This window comes from Schistocerca americana, chromosome 4, assembly GCF_021461395.2.
Source record: "Schistocerca americana isolate TAMUIC-IGC-003095 chromosome 4, iqSchAmer2.1, whole genome shotgun sequence".
In the NCBI taxonomy this organism is placed as follows: domain Eukaryota; kingdom Metazoa; phylum Arthropoda; class Insecta; order Orthoptera; family Acrididae; genus Schistocerca; species Schistocerca americana.
In genome coordinates this window covers 98,030,330-98,049,364 of record NC_060122.1, presented here as the reverse complement: position 1 = coordinate 98,049,364, position 19,035 = coordinate 98,030,330, and the positions used below count along the sequence as shown (strand labels likewise).

The 19,035-nt window shown below is 45.6% G+C and overlaps 1 protein-coding gene across 1 annotated transcript in view; it reads right to left on the bottom strand.

Annotated features, from left to right (window-relative positions):
* Positions 1-407: 407 nt before the first annotated feature.
* Positions 408-19,035, bottom strand: part of LOC124613279 (nematocyst expressed protein 3-like) — a 34,097-nt gene continuing 15,469 nt past the window's right edge. The window contains exons 2-4 of the mRNA XM_047141973.1: positions 1,560-1,819; positions 1,272-1,476; positions 408-426 (exon numbers count right to left, since the gene is read on the bottom strand). Of these exons, the coding sequence (XP_046997929.1) occupies positions 408-426; positions 1,272-1,476; positions 1,560-1,819 (484 nt within the window). The remainder of the gene's footprint in view (positions 427-1,271; positions 1,477-1,559; positions 1,820-19,035) is intronic.

Sequence of the window (19,035 nt, the reverse complement as noted above, 5' to 3'; positions counted from 1 at the left end):
TACGTACCAAAGGGTGTCTGGAATATTGCTCACGGTCTCGAGTTTCGTCCAACACCGTAGAAACAGTGATGTGACTGTGAAATATGTCGTGGTGAAGCGATGCAACTTCCCAACTTCGGCATTTCTCTTCCGCTTTCTACGTACGCGTATGCTACTCATCTGTTGTCAATTAAACAACAACGAGACACAGTATTTACGCATTAACGTCTGTGCATCTTCCTGCTTCTTACGTTCTCGTCGTACATCAAATTTCAGAGCAGTATCAGTTCAGTGAAAGGCAATCGGGAGCAGCTGTTGTGATGCCTGCCGTCTTCGTCACACACTTTGCTTTTTCTACATACGTAATGTTAAATTCGTACATCTACAACAATTCTGAGGCATTTTCTTTAACATTTCATTCGAAATTCTCAAACATATGGCCTCATTCTGCAGACACAGAGTAGGCACAGCGTGTTTAGAACACACTTGCTACGTTAATGGTGGGAGTCGGATCCGTGACGTCCACTTTTGGAGTGAGCAACACTACTCCGAGACAAGAATGACCGGTGACGGGTCGTTAAATCATAATCCTCCCTTGTTATCACGTTGTCTGGCTGCCGAAAGTGATGTAGCTGTTATGCGAGATTGGAAGAACTAAACGTAAAAGTGTACTTGCGCTGTGAAAAATGTCGATTTGGAGAAAATGTTAACACGTGATCTGGCAGTGGCGTGTGCGTGCTGGGAGATTCTTCAGAACCGCTGCAGGGGAGTTCTGTTTTCCCTGACTGTCGACGGAAAGGCAGAGTGTGCACCGCCTACCATGTGACAGTAGCCAACAGCTCTGATCCTGTTCGCCGTTTAAGCGTTATTCTCAATGCTCGCCACGATACGTTTGCGAGTAATACCTGCAACAGCGGACTTGAACTGAGACACTCCTGCGCACTTGCTGTTGCCGGTCGCGCTTTTATCCATTTCCGCAGCTGCACGTGTCACATCGCGTGGGAGTCAGCGCGTATGTCCCACCCAGACCGGGAAGCGAGCGGCGCTTTCGCCTGCCCTATTACAAGCCTCTGCGCCGCGACCGAAGGACAGAGGACAGTACTGGCGAGATCGGGAGCCAGCGCGCGAAACCTCGGCGAAACGCCAGGCGCGGCTGGGCAAGATAAGCGGCCACCTGTTCCGCGATAAGACCAGCCGGCCGCCCGCCCCCACCCCCGTCGCCCCGCGCCGCGCGTCACGACGCCACATCGATCGCCACCTTGTTTGTTGCCGCCGCCCCCGCTGCCGCCCACGCCAGCCCCCGCCGCTTCTTTTCGGCGGCGATATCGAGCGCCGCCCGGCAGCGGTCGTCCGGGGGGGCGGCGGCCGGCCGCGCGCTAACAGATGGAGGCCCGCCGCCGCCACACGCGCCGCCCCCGGGGGCGGATCTCGCGGGGGCGAGCCGCTGCCGCTGTACGCTACTCGCCGGCCGACTTTCGGCCGTCTCGGGCCAGCCGCCTGCCGGTCAGAAATGCGCGGAAACGCGACGGTAGGTGCGCGCCTCCCCGCACCACTCGCGGCGGGAACGTGCGTGCGCGTACTGGCCGGCGACGTGGAGTGGGCGGTGGCGTAGTGCGTGCGGCCGGGCGGCGGCCAGCTGCGGACACGTGGCAGCGGAGGCGCGGCCGCGGCCGCGGCGGCGATCGATGCGGCGGGCAGCCGGCGGCTGCGCGGCACTGCGAGCGCCGGCCGGCCAGCTGGCGGCTGGGCCGCAAACAGGTTGCACCTGCTAGCTGGCCGCTGCGTCCCACTGCCTCGCACTCCACCACCAGGCCCCCAACTGTTGTACTGGTCTTCAGTCCTGAGACTGGTTTGACGCAGCTCTCCATGCTACTCTGTCCTGTGAAAGCTTCTTCATCTCCCAGTACCTACTGCAACCTACATCCTTCTGAATCTGCTTAGTGTATTCATCTCTTGGTCTACCTCTACGATTTTTACTCTCCTCGCTGCCCCCCAATACTAAATTGGTATCCCTTGATGCCTCAGAATATGCCCTACCAACCAGTCCCTTCTTCTAGTCAAGTTGTGCCACAAACTTCTCCCCAAATCCTATTCAATATCTCCTCATTAGTTACATGATCTACCCACCTAATCTTCAACATTCTTCTGTAGCATCACATTTCGAAACCTTCTCATCTCTTCTTGTCCAAACTAGTTATCATCCATGTTTCACTTCCATACATGGCTACACTCCATACAAATACTTCCACAGACGACTTCCTGACATTTAAATCTATACTCGATGTTAACAAATTTTTCTTCTTCAGAAACGCTTTTCTTCCTATTGCCAGTCTACATTTTATATCCTCTCTACTTCGACCATCATCAGTTATTTTGCTCCCCAAATAGCAAAACTCTTTTACTACTTTAAGTGTCTCATTTCCTAATCTAATTCCCTCAGCATCACCCGACTTAATTCGACTACATTCCATTATCCTCGTTTTGCTTTTGTTGATGTTCATCTTATACCGTCCTTTCATGACACTGTCCATTCCGTTCAACTGCTCTTCCAAGTCCTTTGCTCTCTCTGACAGAATTACAATGTTGTCGGCGAACCTTAACGTTTTTATTTCTTCTCCACGGATTTCAATACCTACTCCGAATTTTTCTTTTGTTTCCTTCACTGCTTGCTCAATATACAGATTGAATAACATCGCAACTAGCGCTGCCATATTTCCAAAAGGAAATAATTTTTATGTGACCTACCATGGTTTGTGTTGTGTCTAGACAAGACAGCCTAGACACAATGAGAGGAAGCCGACAGGCACGCTAAGCCAAAGCAGGGTGCGTGAGGTCTGAAATAGGATACGTAATGAATGCTATAAAGAAAAGTACGTAGCTTCTGGAATACTTAACTTTAATCCATCCATTTGGTACATCTGGAGATTGTGGCGATACAAGTGAGACTCTTTAGATACATGCAATGTTACTAATGGCGCCTTGCTAGGTCGTAGCCATTGACTCAGCTGAAGGCTATTCTAACTATCGGCTCGGCTAATGAGCAATGCTTCGTCCATGAGCAAAGTCGTCCGTACACCTGGGGCGAGTGCTAGTCCGTATCTCGAGACCTGCCTTGTGGTGGCGCTCGGTCTGCGATCACACAGTGGCGACACGCGGGTCCGATATGTACCAATGGACCGCGGCCGATTTAAAGCCACCACCTAGCAAGTGTGGTGTCTGGCGGTGACACCACAGTTTGTGTTGTTGTGATCTTCAGTCCAAACACTTGGTTTGATGCAGCTCTCCGTGCTCCTCTACCCTGTGCATATCTCTTTATCTCCGAAAAGCTACTGCAACCTACATCTTTCTGAATTTGCATACAACACTCGTGTTTCGTTCTCCCTCTACAATTTTATCCCCCCCCCCTCCTTCCCCCACTTCACTCCAGCACTAAATTGTTGGTCCCTTGATGTCTCAGAATGTGTCCTACCAACTAATCCCTTCTTTTAATCAAGTTGTGCCACAAATTTCTTTTCTGCCCAATTCTATTCACTACCTCCTCGTTAGTTACGTGATCTACGTATCTAATCTTCAACATTCTTCTGTAGCACAACACGTCAAAATCTTCTGCTCTCTCCTTGTCCAATCTGTTTATCGTCCATTTTCCACTGCAGTGTGTCTCTCCAGCTCGAAGCAGACGTGGTCGGTTGTACCGAGTCGGCACGTGATGTATGTCGGTTGTGTGTAACGAGCGGGTCGAGTTGACGGAAGAGCTCCCCGCGTGTTGGTTGTATACAGAATCGCCCAACGAGTAGTTGCTGTTCATTTCGCCTTGGTGGGACGTTAACAAGCTTCTTTAAATCCTCCGTTTCAACAGTGGAGTTTAAAAGGAGACACGTAACATGAAGGAGCGGTCACTACCCGTCAACGTTGCAGAGAAGACGTGAACTCCGGTGACACAAAGTGTTGTCTTGTGACCGTGGCGTGTTGGGTACGCTGGCGACGCGTGGCGGTCGGATGTGTGGGTCCTTGCCATCGGAGGTCGTGTACTGCCTGTTCGAGCATAATTGCAAGTTAAGTTCGTGGAAGCTTTAATCATTAAGTAATAAATTTGTGTAACCAGCGTCTCTTCTGCCTTATGGCCTCCGGCGACCGGGTTTCCTGTCCCTGGCATCGGTGTAATTGAAGACAGTGAACTTTCCTCCTCCTCTCGTTACTGTCCGATGGGAGGTGTAGTTTTGGCAGTTTAATTGTTTCGCTATTTTGTCGTGGGTTACGAGTAAATTCATGCTTCTTGTTGGTTGATCATGTGGTCGCTCATTCAGGACTGTGTAGTGTAATGTTTCCTTGCACGAGGTTAGCTCTAATTCTGTCAGCAAGGTAAGCCATCTTATAACAAGTTTTCGCTGGCTAAAAATCGGAGCAGTGACCAGCCTGAGAGTGGAATTGTGTTTACGGGCGTAATTAAAATTGGTCAGTATTCTGTCTAGCCTGAGCATCCCTGAGTGGGTGATTTGTGACCGCCTTACACGGGTCCGTCATATCTGTTATGTTCTAATGATATTCCAGGACACTTTTGTTTAAAATTTTTTAAATTCCTCCAAATTTCTAAATTTCTTTTATTGCCATTAATCGTGTATTTGCTGAGACCTATTTAATTGTTTTCAATGGTGGTGTTGGTAGCTTCACAACCATACATACAAATACTTTCAGAAAAGACTTCACTTAAATCTATACTCGATGTTAACAAATTTATCTACAATTGCAAGAAATAAGCCCTCGATCACTATTTTTAGACTTAATTAACCTGGTTTTACAAATTTCTCTTCTTCACCAACGATTTTCTTGCCATTGCCAGTCTCCTCTCAACTTCGGCCGTCATCAGTTACTTTGCTGCCCAAATAGCAAAACTCATCTACTACTTTAAGTGTCTCGTTTCCTAATCTAATTCCCTCAGCATCACCTGATGTAATTCGACTACATTCCATATCCTTGTTTTGCCTTTGTGGATGTCCATCTTATATCCTCCTTTCGAGACACTGTCCATTCCGTTCGACTGCTCTCCCAAATCCATTGCTGCCTCTGACAGAATTATAACGTTTCCGGCAAACCTGAAAGCTTTTGTATCTTCTCCAAATTTTTCGATTATTTCCTTTAATTCTTGCTAAATATCCGGGACAGGCTAGAATCCTGTCTCACTTCCTTTCAACCACTGCTTCCCTTTCATGACCCTCGATTCTTATAATTGCCTTCTGGTTTCTGTATACGTTTTAAATGACCTTTCCCTTCTTGTGTGTTACCCATGATCCAGTCAACATTATCAAAACCTTTCTCTCAGTCTGGAAATACTATAAACGTAGGTTTGCCATCCCTTATCCTATCTTCTAAGATAAGTCGTAGGCTCAGTATAACCTCCCATGATCCTTTATCTCTCCCGAATCCAAAAAGTCTTCCACGAGGTCGGCTGGTATCAGTTTTTCCATTCTTCTGTAAAGAATTCGTGTTAGAATTTTGCAGCTATTAGCAATCAAACTCATAGCAAATGCTTTTTTTGGAAAATGAATTATTACATTCTTCTTAAAGTCGGAGGGTATTCGCTTATCTCATACATCTTGCACACCAGATGGAAGAGTTTTCTCATGGATGGTTCTCCCAAGGCTATCAGTGGTTCTGGTGGAATCTCGCCTACTCCTGGGGACTTCTTTCGACTTAGGTCTCTCAGTGTTCTGTTAAATTCTTCTCACAGTATCATATCTCCTATCTCATCTTCGCCTACGTTCTATTCCATTTCTATATATAGCCTTCAAACTCATCTCCCTTGTATAGACCCTCTATATACTCCTTCCACCCTTCAGCTTTCCCTTCTTTGCTTACGACTGGCTCTCCATCCGAGCTCTTGATTTTCATACAGTTACAAATGTTTTCTCCAAAGGACTCTTTTGTTTTCCTGTGGGCGGTATCTATCTTTCCCCTATCGAAATATGCTTCTAAATCCTTACATGTGTCCTTTATCCATTCCTGCTCAGCCGTTTTGCATTTCCCGTCAGTCTCTCTTTTTAGACGTTTATCTTCCTTTTCGCGTGCTTCATTTGCTGCATTCTTAGATTTTCTCCTTTCATCAATTAAATTCTACACCTCCTGTTTTACCCCATGATTTCTACATTGCCTTGCCTCTTTACTTACTTGATCCTCTGTTGTCTCCACTACTTCATCTTTCAAAGCTAACCATGCCTCTTCTACTGTTTTCTTTGCCCCTGTTCTAGTCAATCGCTGCATAATGCACGCCCTGAAACTTTCAAAAACCTATGGTTCTTTCAACTTATGCAGGTCCCATCTCCTTAACTTCCTATTTTTTGCAATTTTTTAGTTTTTTTCTACACTTTATAATCAATAAATTGTGGTCAGACTCCACATCTGACCCTGGAAATGTCTTAAAAAATTTAAAATCTCTTGTTCCCAAATCTCTGTCTCATCATTATGTAGTCAATCTGAAACCTTCCGGTGACTCCAGCCCTCTTTCACGTATACAAACTTCTTTCATGATTCTTATCAACTATCGGTGATGATTAAATTATACTCTGCACAGATTTCTACCAGGTGGTTTCCTCTTTAATTCCTTTCCCCCAGTTCATATTCACCTACAATTTTTCCTTCTATTACTGTACAATTCCACCTAATTCACACAATTCCAGTGCCCTATTACAATTAAATTTTCGTCTCCCTGAACTACGCAAGTGATATCTTTTAGCCCAACCATAGCCCCTTACATTTCTACAAACGCATATTTCTCGCTTCCTCGAACCTTCTAACGAAACTCTTTTTTTGGATCTGATGTTATCAGAGCATTCAGAACAAATGAGATCTTTGTAGTTATAACTGACAATCAACCAATTCTTCACACATAGTACAGAAAGTTTACTTCTTTCGTCTATCAACTGTATATTTAGTAAGCAAACTTTCCTTTCCACAGCTGCATTGTGGTCAGGGTTGGGAAAAGTACTGCACAATTTTCAAAAGTTCTGAATATTCAACTCCAGAACGATACTTCATGAAATCGTACCGCCTATAAGCTACAGTTTTCTGTAGAACTATCGATCTGGTCTCCGATTTGAGCAGTTCGCTTAGAAACATTTTTACGTGGTTTACTTCATCAATCTTTATGCATATCCAATACGTTCTCTACAGTCACAGTAGCTGCTATCAATGACAACCATGGCCGACTCGATGCGCGGTACGCACTCTAGAGGAGCGAAGCTGAAGTTCCCGGGTTCGATTCCCGGCAGGGTCAGGGATTTTCTCTGCCTCGTGATGACTGGGTGTTGTGTGATGTCCTTAGGTTAGTTAGGTTTAAGTAGTTCTAAGTTCCAGGGGACTGATGACCATAGATGTTAAGTCCCATAGTGCTCAGAGCCATTTGAGAGCGAAGCTGAAAATCAAGTCGGCGTGCCACTACAGTCGACAATCGCCTTCAGTGTCGGCAACCTGCTTTTATTTCTCCGTATTTATGCCCTGTTTCAATTTCAGCCCATCAAACGACATGTCAGATAACAACAGCCTGACATGTTGGTCTAAAAATCTCTCTCTTTTTTTTTTTTTACTGTTTTATAAATTTGCAACCGGGGGCTGAAACAGAGTATTAAAAACCGGTGCAATCCAGATAAACAGGATGGTTGGTAACCCTACTCCCAATAATACAGGGCGCCCACCGAACGCCCATTTCGGGTGTACCTTCCATTTCCTTTAGTTTGTAGACTATGTACTATTTTTATAGCGTAATATCAGTAGATCAGTAAATCCTACGTATAAACCAGGTGCAGACGTCTGATTACTCAAAAAAATGGAGTTAATGTGTTAAATACTTGACGTTAGGTATGTAAGCGAGAAGAAGTATGGAAAAGGTTTGAAATTATCATTAAAGTACGTTGCAAGTTGCAAAATGCTCTCAGTGTGAAAACTGCATGAATACTGTTTGGGTAATTAGCGCTTCACTTTAAGTAACCGCTAGTTTTTCAGGAACCTCAATGTTTATGACGTTATATCTCCTGAACTACAGTGCTGCGAAAAAAATCGCAACACCAAGGAGTTCTGCGACTTAAATGAAAGGTGATAGGTGTGTCTCTAAATCTGGAAGATGGTGTCTGTTCAGACTTCACGCCAGTCGAATAAGACTGGTGCTAGTATGAGGATACAAATCGCGTTTGCTTTAAATACACGTGTGGCCGGCCGCGGTGGCCGAGTGGTTCTAGGCGCTTCAGTCCGGAACCGCGCGACTGCTACGGTCGCACGTTCGAATCCTGCCTCGGGCATGGATGTGTGTGATGTCCTTAGGTTAGTTAGGTTTAAGTAGTTCTAAGTTCTAGGGGACTGATGACCTCAGATGTTAAGTCCCATAGTGCTCAGAGCCATTTGAACCATTTTTAAATACACTTGTAACGGTCATGAGCGTCAGTTACGTTTGAGGTTGGACATGGTAAGTTGATGTTAGTCAAGAATGCCTTAAAGGCGACAAAGGCGCCATTATCAAAACCCCACTAGTTTCAACGAGGTCGTGTAGTTGGACTACGAGAGGCTGAATGTTCGTTCCGTGGTACTGCAGAAAAACTTGACGGGAATATAGCCACTGTACATGGCTGCTGGCAACGGTGGTCACGGGAATATATGGTCACAAGAAGACCAGACTCCGAACGACCATGTGGCACTATCGAGAAGAAAGACCATAATGCTCGGTGTATGGCTGTGGCAAAATCGTACTGCATCTGCAGCAGCAGTTGGCACCACAGTGATACAACGAACTGTTACAAATCGGTCACTTCAAAGAAACCTCCGAGCCAGAAGCCCTGTAGCGTGCATTTCACTGATCCCAAAGCACCCCCATTTGCGACTTCAATGGTGTCAAGCGAGAGCTCATTGGAGGATAGGGTGGATGTGTGTTGTGCGTCTGATGAAGGCTGGTTGTGGCCGTGTGTTGAGGGTCTGCAACCAACTCATCTACGTGCTAGACACACTGGACCTACACCTAGAGTTATGGTCTGAGGTGCGATTCCGTACGACAGCAAGAGCACTCGCGTGGTTGTCCCACGCAACGTGACCGCAAATTCGTACTTCAGTCTGGCGATTCAGTCTGTTGTGCTGCTATTCATGAACAGCATTGCAAGGGACGTTATCCAGCAGGATAGCGCTCGCCCACATGTTCTACAGAGTGTCGACGTGTTGCCTTGGCCTGCTCGATTGCCAGATGTATGTCCAATCGAGCACATATGAGATATTATCGGCCGACAACTCCAGCGTCATCCACAACCAGCATTAACCGCCCCTTTTATTGGCCCATTAGGTGAAACAGGTATGGAATTCCGTCCGACAAAGTGACAACCGGCACCTGTACGACACAATTCGTGCACATTTGCTTGGTAGCATTCGACATTCTGGAGGTTACCCCGGTTATTAATGTTCACATTTGCAATGACTCTTCTCGCGCTTACAATAACCTGTGATCTTGCAATGTTAATCACTTAAATACACTACTGGCCATTAAAATTGCTACACTAAGAAGAAATGCAGATGATAAACAGGTATTCATTGGACAAATATATTATACTAGCACTGACATATGATTACATTTTCACGTAATTAGGGTATATAGATCCTCAGAAATCAGTACCCAGAACAACCACCTCTGGCCGTAATAACGGCCTTGATACGCCTGGGCATTGAGTCAAACAGAGCTTGGATGGAGTGTACAGGTACAGCTGCCCATGCAGCTTCAACACGATACCACAGTGACTGACGTATTGTGACGAGCCAGTTGCTCGGCCACCATTGACCAGACGTTTTCAGTTGGTGAGAGATCTGGAGAATATGCTGACCAGAGCAGCAGTCGAACATTTTCTGTATCCAGAAAGGCCCGTACAGGACCTGCAACATGCGGTCGTGCATTATCCTGCTGAAATGTGGGGTTTCGCAGGGAACGAATGAAGGGTAGAGCCACGGGTCGTAACACATGTGAAATGTAACGTCGACTATTCAGTGTGCCGTCAATGCGAACAAGAGGTGACCGAGACGTGTAACCATTAGCACCCCGTACCATCACGCCGGGTGATACGCCAGTATGGCGATGACGAATACACGCTTCCAATGTGCGTCCACCGCGATGTCGCCAAACACGGATGCGACCATCATGATGCTGTAAACAGAACCTGGATTCACCCGAAAAAATGACGTTTTGCCATTCGTGCACCCAGGTTCGTCGTTGACTACACCATCGCAGGCGCTCCTGTCTGTGATGCAGCGTCAAGGGTGACCGCAGCCATGGTTCAAATGGCTCTGAGCACTATGGGACTTAACATCTATGGTCATCAGTCCCCTAGAACGTAGAACTACTTAAACCTAACTAACCTAAGGACAGCACACAACACCCAGCCATCACGAGGCAGAGAAAATCCCTGACCCTGCCGGGAAAGCCGCAGCCATGGTCTCCGAGCTGTGAGTCCATGCTGCTGCAAACGTTGTCGAACTGTTCGTGCAGATGGTTGTTGTCTTGCAAACGTCCCCATCTGTTGACTCAGGGATCGGGACATGGCTGCACGATCCGTTACAGCCATGTGGATAAGATACCTGTCATCTCGACTGCTAGTGAGACGAGGCCGTTGGGATCCAACACGTCGTTCCGTATTACCCTCCTGGACCCACCGATTCCATATTCTGCTAACAGTCATTGGATCTCGACCAACACGAGCAGCAATGTCGCGATACGATAAACCCCAATCGCGATAGGCTACAATCCGACCTTTATCAAAGTCGGAAACGTGATGGTACGCAATTTCTCCTCCTTACATGAGGCATCACAACAACTTTTCACCAGGCAACGCCAGTGAACTGCTGTTTGTGTATGAGAAATCGGTTGGAAACGTTCCTCATGTCAGCACGTTGTAGGTGTCGCCACCGGCGCCAACATTGTGTGTATGCTCTGAAAAGCTAATCATTTGCATATCACAGCATCTTCTTCCTGTCGGTTAAATTTCGCGTCTGTAGCACGTCATCTTCGTGGTGTAGCAATTTTAATGGCCAGTAGTGTATGTTACCTACACAAAGGTATTCCTGAAATTTCATTACACTGCACTAAATATTTCTTAGTGTTTCGATTTACTTTTCCCTCTGCGTATGTGTCGTACAATGACATAATATGTAGTAAGTGATAAGCTTTTCTCCTTCGTCATTTTGTGGAAGAAGTTACCGAGAAAAAGTTTCATAAAGGCTTAAACTGTGTTAAAGTTTGGTGGAACTCGGTAAGTGCTCTGATTCTCGAACACTGAATGAATTATTTTGGCTAATATGCGCTCTGAAACTGCCTCAAAGCCAACACAGATTCTAACAGTAATACTTGGCTCATTGTGCATCACTTTTAACGTAAATTATACCTCTTGATGGATACGTTATGACAGCATTTTAAATTTTTAAATGCGGTCAATAATCATACGAAATATTGAAAATCAGTCTTTTGTTGTCCCTGGAAACCGTTATATAGGCATGCTGCTGCCCTACAAAGCGAATTGGAAACCTGGCCAGCGTGGCAGCACGTCCGAGTTTACGCCAGACGAACAGAGAAGGTAGGTAGTAACCCCGCACGCCCCAGTATTCGCAATTGGAGCGCTGTCACACGCCAGCGCCCTACCATCAGTTAACTCTGATCGGCCCTTCAGTTTGACGATCTCCGCCAACACTATCACTGTGGCGACGTTTATTCACAGTGTAAAGTATGTGGATGCACATTTAGTTTACTCAGCGCCCTGATCGCTATATCATCTTTGAGGTCGGCATTTTTCAACCCCTTATGGCTCGAAATTATTTTTACACTTTACTCGACTTTTTGTGACATTACACGTCGCTTGGAAATTGTTCTAGTACAAAGAAAACAAGAAGTACATATTTTTGACCTTCATTTGTTTTATTTTCAAAAAGTGGCAGGAGAGTAGGGTTGCTAGATGTCCTGCTTTAGTCGCACTTGTCCGGCTTTACACGCTCGTGTCCGGTCACAAACATGCAAGTCCGACTTGTCCAGAGTTTGTTATGCTTTTTGCGATGAAGTAGAGAATGCACAATTAAGAGCCGTTCGAAGGTAACGACATAAGCGCAACAAATAATGAGATATATCATAAGGACATACAGGGTGGTCAGAAATAGTCTGAATAAGTTGTAAGGGGGTGTTGTAGAGTAGCTTGTGCTGAGAAATACGAAAAAAATCGATCTCTACGCCGTTTCCGAGCTAAATAGCTTTGTAGTTTCGCAATCAGGCCGTCGAGCGCACAAATTCAAGCGGCCCGCCACAGACACAGTCGCCAAATGTGTTCTTCGTTTGTTTACCTAAACCGAACAAGAGAGCGATACAAAAAGTGAACGTGAGACAGTAGTAAGGATCGAACCCGAGCCAATGGCTGAGCAGTCTCGTGCGCCGTGATCTCCGTGATCTACGCTATGAGAACAACTGACACTAATTGTATCAGGCGAACCGCTTGAATCTGCGCGCGAAACTGCCTGATTGGCTAACTTCAATACAAATAACTCGAAAGCAGCGCAACGTACCGAATTTTTTTCTTAATAGTTATTCCTCAGCACAAGCCATCCTTCAGCTCTCTTACAAACTTTTCAGAGCGTTTCTGACTACCCTGTACAGATGTACGCACCAGGTTGGTTGGTTTGCTGGTTGGTTGGTTCGGGGGAGGGGACCAAACAGCGAGGTCATCGGTTCCATCGGATTAGAGAAGAATGGGGAAGCAAGTCGTCTCAAAGGAACCATCCCGGCATTTGCCTGAAACGATTTAGGGAAATCACAGGAAACCTAAATGAGGATGGTCGGAGGCGGGTTTGAACCGTCGTCCTCCCGAATGCGAATCCAGTGTGCTAACCACTGCGCCATCTCCCTCGGTTGTACAAATCAGTGCCGTTCTTATGTCCGTGTCTCATATTTTTCTCCGTAGGCCGAAAGGGTCTAACACACAATAGGCAGGCGCAGAGCGAGCGAGGCAAAGCATAATGTGTCGATGAGCCGATGACAACCCTCCCCCTCCTACCCGTGTTGAGACATCCAACTGCGAATTCGCCTTCGGTAGGAAAGCGTCAAAATTGAAAGACTTGTTCGAGGACGACTTCCGTAAGTGTTATTTACGGCTCTTGTACTCTTTTATGACTAGCAGGCCGCTGTGACCGAGCGATTCTAGGCGCTTCAGTCCGGAACCGCGCTGCTGCTACGGTCGCAGGTTCGAATCCTGCCTCGGGCATGGATGTGTAGGATGTCCTTAAGTTAGTTAGGTTTAGGTAGTTCTAAGTCTAGGGGACTGATGACCTCAGATGTTTAGTCCCATAGTGCTTAGAGCCATTTGAACCATTTTATGGTTATAGACAGAAGCTCAATAAAACACACTGAACCGTCAGATATTTCCGCCAGTGAGGTAACCGACTGGCGTTCATGAATCGTCAACCACATAATTGAACGACTGGAGCAAAACTTTTGTCAAAGCAAACTTCTCGGAATTTTAAGGCGATTTTACAGCCACATCAAAATCAGCAAGAAGATTTCTGAGAAAACGCAGGTAATGTGTACATGATTGCAAGACTATTTAAAGTCCTCTACATGTGAATTTAGCACTCATTTAAAGCATTTTCAGTGGATGACATTAGCTGATGACAGTAAATTCTTTCACGAAATTCATGCAACAAAAAATAGGACTCTGCGTGTAAAAAGCGTTTGGCACGTGGCAAGTGGACAACATATTTTAAAGTACAAAATAATGAAGAATTTTATTGGGAATTACTATAGCTGGCAGAATATTACATTGGAATTCCAGGCCGTAATGTCAACATCAAAAGGGGGCTGTCTTTCATAAACGTCCAAAGGGCAAAGGAATGAAATAAACAGTTTCACGAAATGATTTCCAAGAAAAATTACTTTCTTGACAAAGTGGGTCTAAATGAAAACTATATTGATACTTATCTACAGATTATTGTCATTTCAGTCAAACTTATGAAGATGAGTCTGACTGAAATCACTAAAGTTATTGAACATTTTTTCCGTTTTCCGTCCCAGAAGAACAGATAATTGTTTAAAGAAGAATTTTGACATAAGATTATATTAGGGAGAACACAGTAATTAAAAACACTGAGCACTTAGTTTGCATCATGTTAAATTATAAGTCTGTTTACTGATTATAAGGCTGTTTCTTTTAGGTTTCAGCGCGCGTTGATCTCGGAAAAGAACTGACTCTAATTTATTATTAATAAACGATTTAAAGTAACCAGCTCTCTCTCTCTTTCTAGTTAACCCTTGATTACTAAACCCTCGAAAAATTTACGACTGCAGTTGGTACCATTTCGCGGTTTCCGCCAATCCGGTATTGTCAGTGTAGGGTGTGAAACGGGAAATTTTGTACTTATTTAGTAAGTGGCATACCTCTGGAAGCCTTATAATGGTAATTAACTAGTGCATAAAGTATAAATTACAACTTCCTTTTAATAAAATATGGAGTAGTAAAATTTACAATGGTTTAGTAACAATGTAATATTTCCCCCCAGTACTGTTCTAGGGTTAAAATAGGCAGTATGGCTGTTTGAGAGTCCAGTCAGGTCACAATGGTATAGCCATTGAAACTCATTAGTTCGTGGGAAACGGTAATGATAAAAATAGTTCTTCCTCTCATTGGCACATAAAAACACTTGACATCGGGAACATTTTCTGTATTATAAACAGTACAATTTTCACACCTTTCTGGACTCGAAATAAAATCTGTGCATGAGCTGTAAGGTTTTGTGTTCGAATTTCACTTGCAAGTAACAATCACTTTTACTTCTTTTGCTCTGGAAAGAGTTGGGAGATGTCCCTTGCTATCACTGCTATCTTCAAATTTAGGTTTCTTCTCCTTCTAGAAAATAAGTGGAAGTATTTTGTTCATGACTGATATTCAGCGCTGTGTAATTTTTCCTTTATTTGCCATAAGAATTGTCGAGTTCGAGTTCTTCAAGAACCTGATCTGTTTGAGAATCACTACTGTCTTCATTTTATGTATCAATATCAGGTAGAAAATCCTCCTGGAGTAACTCAAATACGAGTACGTCCTCATTTTTACAGGACTTACTAGTACAGAGGCTTTTATACGAAAAAATTTTCAGCTTTTCTGCTTCTAAACAATTCTTAGCGTAAATAGACATACCGCAAAATGGGGAAAAATACGAAGTCCAGATAATAACAGGAAAACACAGACTGACCACCTTCAAACTGCATGCAACCAAATAGCTCGGAGACTGCACGTGTTGATATGTACACTGCCCTGGAGCAACAGATAATACATACTCGAAAGTCAGCGATGTGTTAACAACGTGCCAAATTAAGAATAAATCAGTCACTGCACTTCCGTCAGGCCTAAAACAATACGGAATATTCTATGCTCTTTTTCTCGTATCGGGAATAAGAAGTCCAGCCAGATCATAATTCTGCAGTTGGAACAATTTTTTCCCCATAGCTGCTCCACATATCAGCAATACGATATTTATTGTGTGGATTTAACTTCTGCATCTTTGGTATGGACGTCTTGTCCTCCTGCTTTAATCTGACAGTGCACATTCTGTCAGTCTTTCCTTCAATACTCTTACTGGTTGTCATTGCCAGTAGATTAATGACGTTAAAAACGAGCCCTAGTGGCCACCCGTGAAGGCATTTTCCGTGATCATTTTCTGTGTTGCAAGCAGGTTGCCCAGCAGTGAAGTGCACTGCTTCGAAAGGGAACCTGCCCACGTGACCAAAATGGCTGGGTGTAAAGTTGTTTTTTTTCTTTTATTGTAATTTCATGCCCCTGTCCCATATGAGGAGGGGAGGGCTGGCAGTGGCACAGCCCACCACTCTTCAGCTGAGTGGATTTACAAACATATAAAAAGGTGGATCTCATACATAAAAGGGCGAGTAAAACAGGGACATAAAAACACAGAAATGGAGATAATGGAAGATAAAATATACACTAATACGTGTATATTCACAAGGGGACAGCTAAAAAGTCGACCTAAGGTTAAAAGAACACAGCCGGCAATTCGTGGTGCACTTAAAATCACAGGAGTAAGCCAGCCACAGTATAAAAATCATACAGAGTGAGACACCAACAAAAACTAATGGAAATGATGGAGGATCCACGAAGAATAAAAACTACTGGTAGGGACCTGCCGAGGAACTGGAGGCCGGAGGAGGGAAAAGGAGGGAAGAAGGTGTGGTGGCGGGGGGGGTGGGGCTGGGGAGGCAGGAGGAAGAGGAAGAAGGAGGGCAGGGGGTGCACCAAGAGGCACAAGGCGGTCGGGGTGGGAGAGGAAGAGGGAAAACAAGGCAGGACGGAGTGCAGAGACAGAGAGGGATGCACAGGAAAGGGTGGGGGATAGGCGAAAGGAAAACCGCTCAGCGGAAGGGATGGGAAGGGGAGAGGGGTCCTGAGGAGTAGGGGGAGGACAGTGGGATTAGAGTTAGTAAAAGGGGGTAGATGTAAGGGCGAAGCTCATCATCTGGGAGGGGCAGGTTCCAGAAGTTGTATTGGGAAAGGAGGTGGAGGGTGTGGAGATGGAGAGAGGGCAGGACACAACGGTAAAGGTGTGGCAATTGGCTGGGGGTGGTGAGGAAGGGGGATGCCAGGGGGTGAGGGGATCGAGTCTGCAGATGATGTACAGGGTGCAGATGTGTTCAAGGAAAAGAAGAAGGTGGGGGGAAGGGATGAGGTCGTAGAAGAGTGTGTGGGAGGCGGAAGGTGGATACAGAGGGCGAGGCAATGACGCTCTAGGATTTGGAAGGCTTTGTAGAACCTGGGAGAGGCGGAAATTCAATCAATACTGGCATAACAAAAGGATTTGAAGGTGTGAAGGACGGTGGAAGGATGCAGTCCTCATGTCTGGCCAGCCAGGAGTTTCACGATGCAGAGTCTATTGTTAGGCTTTGTGTTTGATAGTAAGATGGGGAGTACAGGTGAGGTGGCAGTCAAGGGTGAGGCCAAGATATTTTAGGGTAGGAGTAAGGTAGATAACACGACCATAAATGGTTATGTAGAAATCATGGAAGGATCAGATGGTGCAGCCTATGATGATTGCCTGGGTCTTGGAGGGGTTGATACAAAGGAACCACTGGTTGCACCAATTGGTGAACTTATCAAGTTGGGTTTGGAGGGTACATTAGAACCGTTGAAGGGTGGGATAAAGCGCCAGGAAGGCGGTGTAATCAGCAAATTGGAGGAGATGATGAGGTGGGGGAGGTTTGGGTATATCAGCAGTATACAGGAGATAGAGGAGAGGGGAAAGGATGGAGCCTTTGGGCACGCCAGCAGTAGGATAGAAAGTTCGTGAGTTGGAATTATGGGTAGTGACAAAGGAGGGGCGACAGGAGAAGGAAGCAATGAGATGGACTATATTTATAGGGAGAGCATAGGTCTGGAGTTTGAAGGGATAGGCGTTCTGGAGGTTAACACAGATAGCAGAGCAATGGGAGTTAACTTGGAGGGAAAGAAGATTGGTAAGGTTAAGGAGTTGGTTGTCAGCTGAGAAGGTGGGCTAGAAGCCACACTGGGTAAGGGGAAGTAGGTGGTGCTAGTTAAGGTAGTGATGAATACAGCAGGAGAGGATGGACTCGAAGACCTTACTGTACACAGAGGTGAGGCAGATGGGACGATAGGAAGAGGTGTTGGAGGGGGAGTTTGTTGGGCTTAGGGAAAAGCAGGACACAGGAAGTTTTCCACAGGTCAGGGTAAAAGCCAGTGGAGAGGAGGACATTGTACAGGGCAGCCAGGAAGGATGGAGGGGCTTCCTTGAGGTGGCGGTAGATGACACCATCATGACCAGGGGCAGTGTTGCGTTTGGAGCGGACGAGTGTGGTGTCATGTGTGGTGAGGGGAGGATTTATGTCTGAGGTGGGTTACTGATCCAAGTACTGAAAACTAGGAGCAAGCAGTGGAACAGACGTATCAGTGCGTTGAAGGGTGATAGGGAAGAAGGAGTAATCAAGACGGGGATCGTGAGAAATGGAGAAGACCTCAGATAGGTGGAAAGAAAAATGGTTAGCCTTCCTGAGGTTGTCAGGGAAGTGGCGATTGTCGTGGAGAATAGGGTAATGTGGAGTGGGATGGTTACCAGTAAAGTGGTGGAAGGCTGATCAGTACTTGGAGGAGCTATGCACAGTTGGTCTTGCCCTGTAGTACTGTACACTCAGCATAGCCCGGCACTTCTCTGGGAGTGAAATAGTTGGCGGAAGTTGGAGAGTATCACCTGCTGCAAAACTGAGCACAGAAGCAATACACGCTGCCGTAGCAAAACAGGGTCACTATCCACGAGTCACTCGTTTTCAAAGTTCTATATGCTCTACAGTATTGCATTTACAAATATGACAGATGCAAGGACAGAATCATAACCTCTCTGGGTTTGCGCTGTGCTCACCAGTGCCGTGACTAAATGGCAACACAGCAAGAAACCTGATTCTGTGTCTTGGAATACGAGTATGCGAGATGTTTATCTGTTACAACAGTGCGATATGCATTCAGAAGGAATTATGGGAAAAAACCGCCATATAAAGAGAGCACTTTGCCTTGGTATCAACAATTTAGTGGCAGTGGTTGTCTCTGCAAACAGAAAAATATCGGTCGGCCAGGTATGCCAGATGCTACAGTCGAGAGGGAGAATGGAAGTTTCGTGCCCTGGAGCCTTCGTTTCCACACGTCAATGCAGGAAGCACTTGACGATGAACACTTAGGTTCGGAGCTGATATTCAGCGTTGAAACAACTTTCGATTTATCTGGAGAGGTTAATCATCGCGATGTGAGACTGTGAGGCACTGAAGGCATGAAGTTGTGGCGTGTGAACCAGATTTGTGCAGTGTCAAAGACGAAGCTGTGTGGGTGGTTTTTCTTCTAGGAGAAGACTGTGACGGCGTAAAATGCAAACTTGGTGACTTAACGGTTCTATTCATGCATCAGTCGTACTTCTGCATGTGATACTGTGGCAGATATAGAGCGTTGAAAACAAAGGAATCATCTATAATAGCGCTTTATGGTATTTTAGTGTGATTGCAACGTAGAT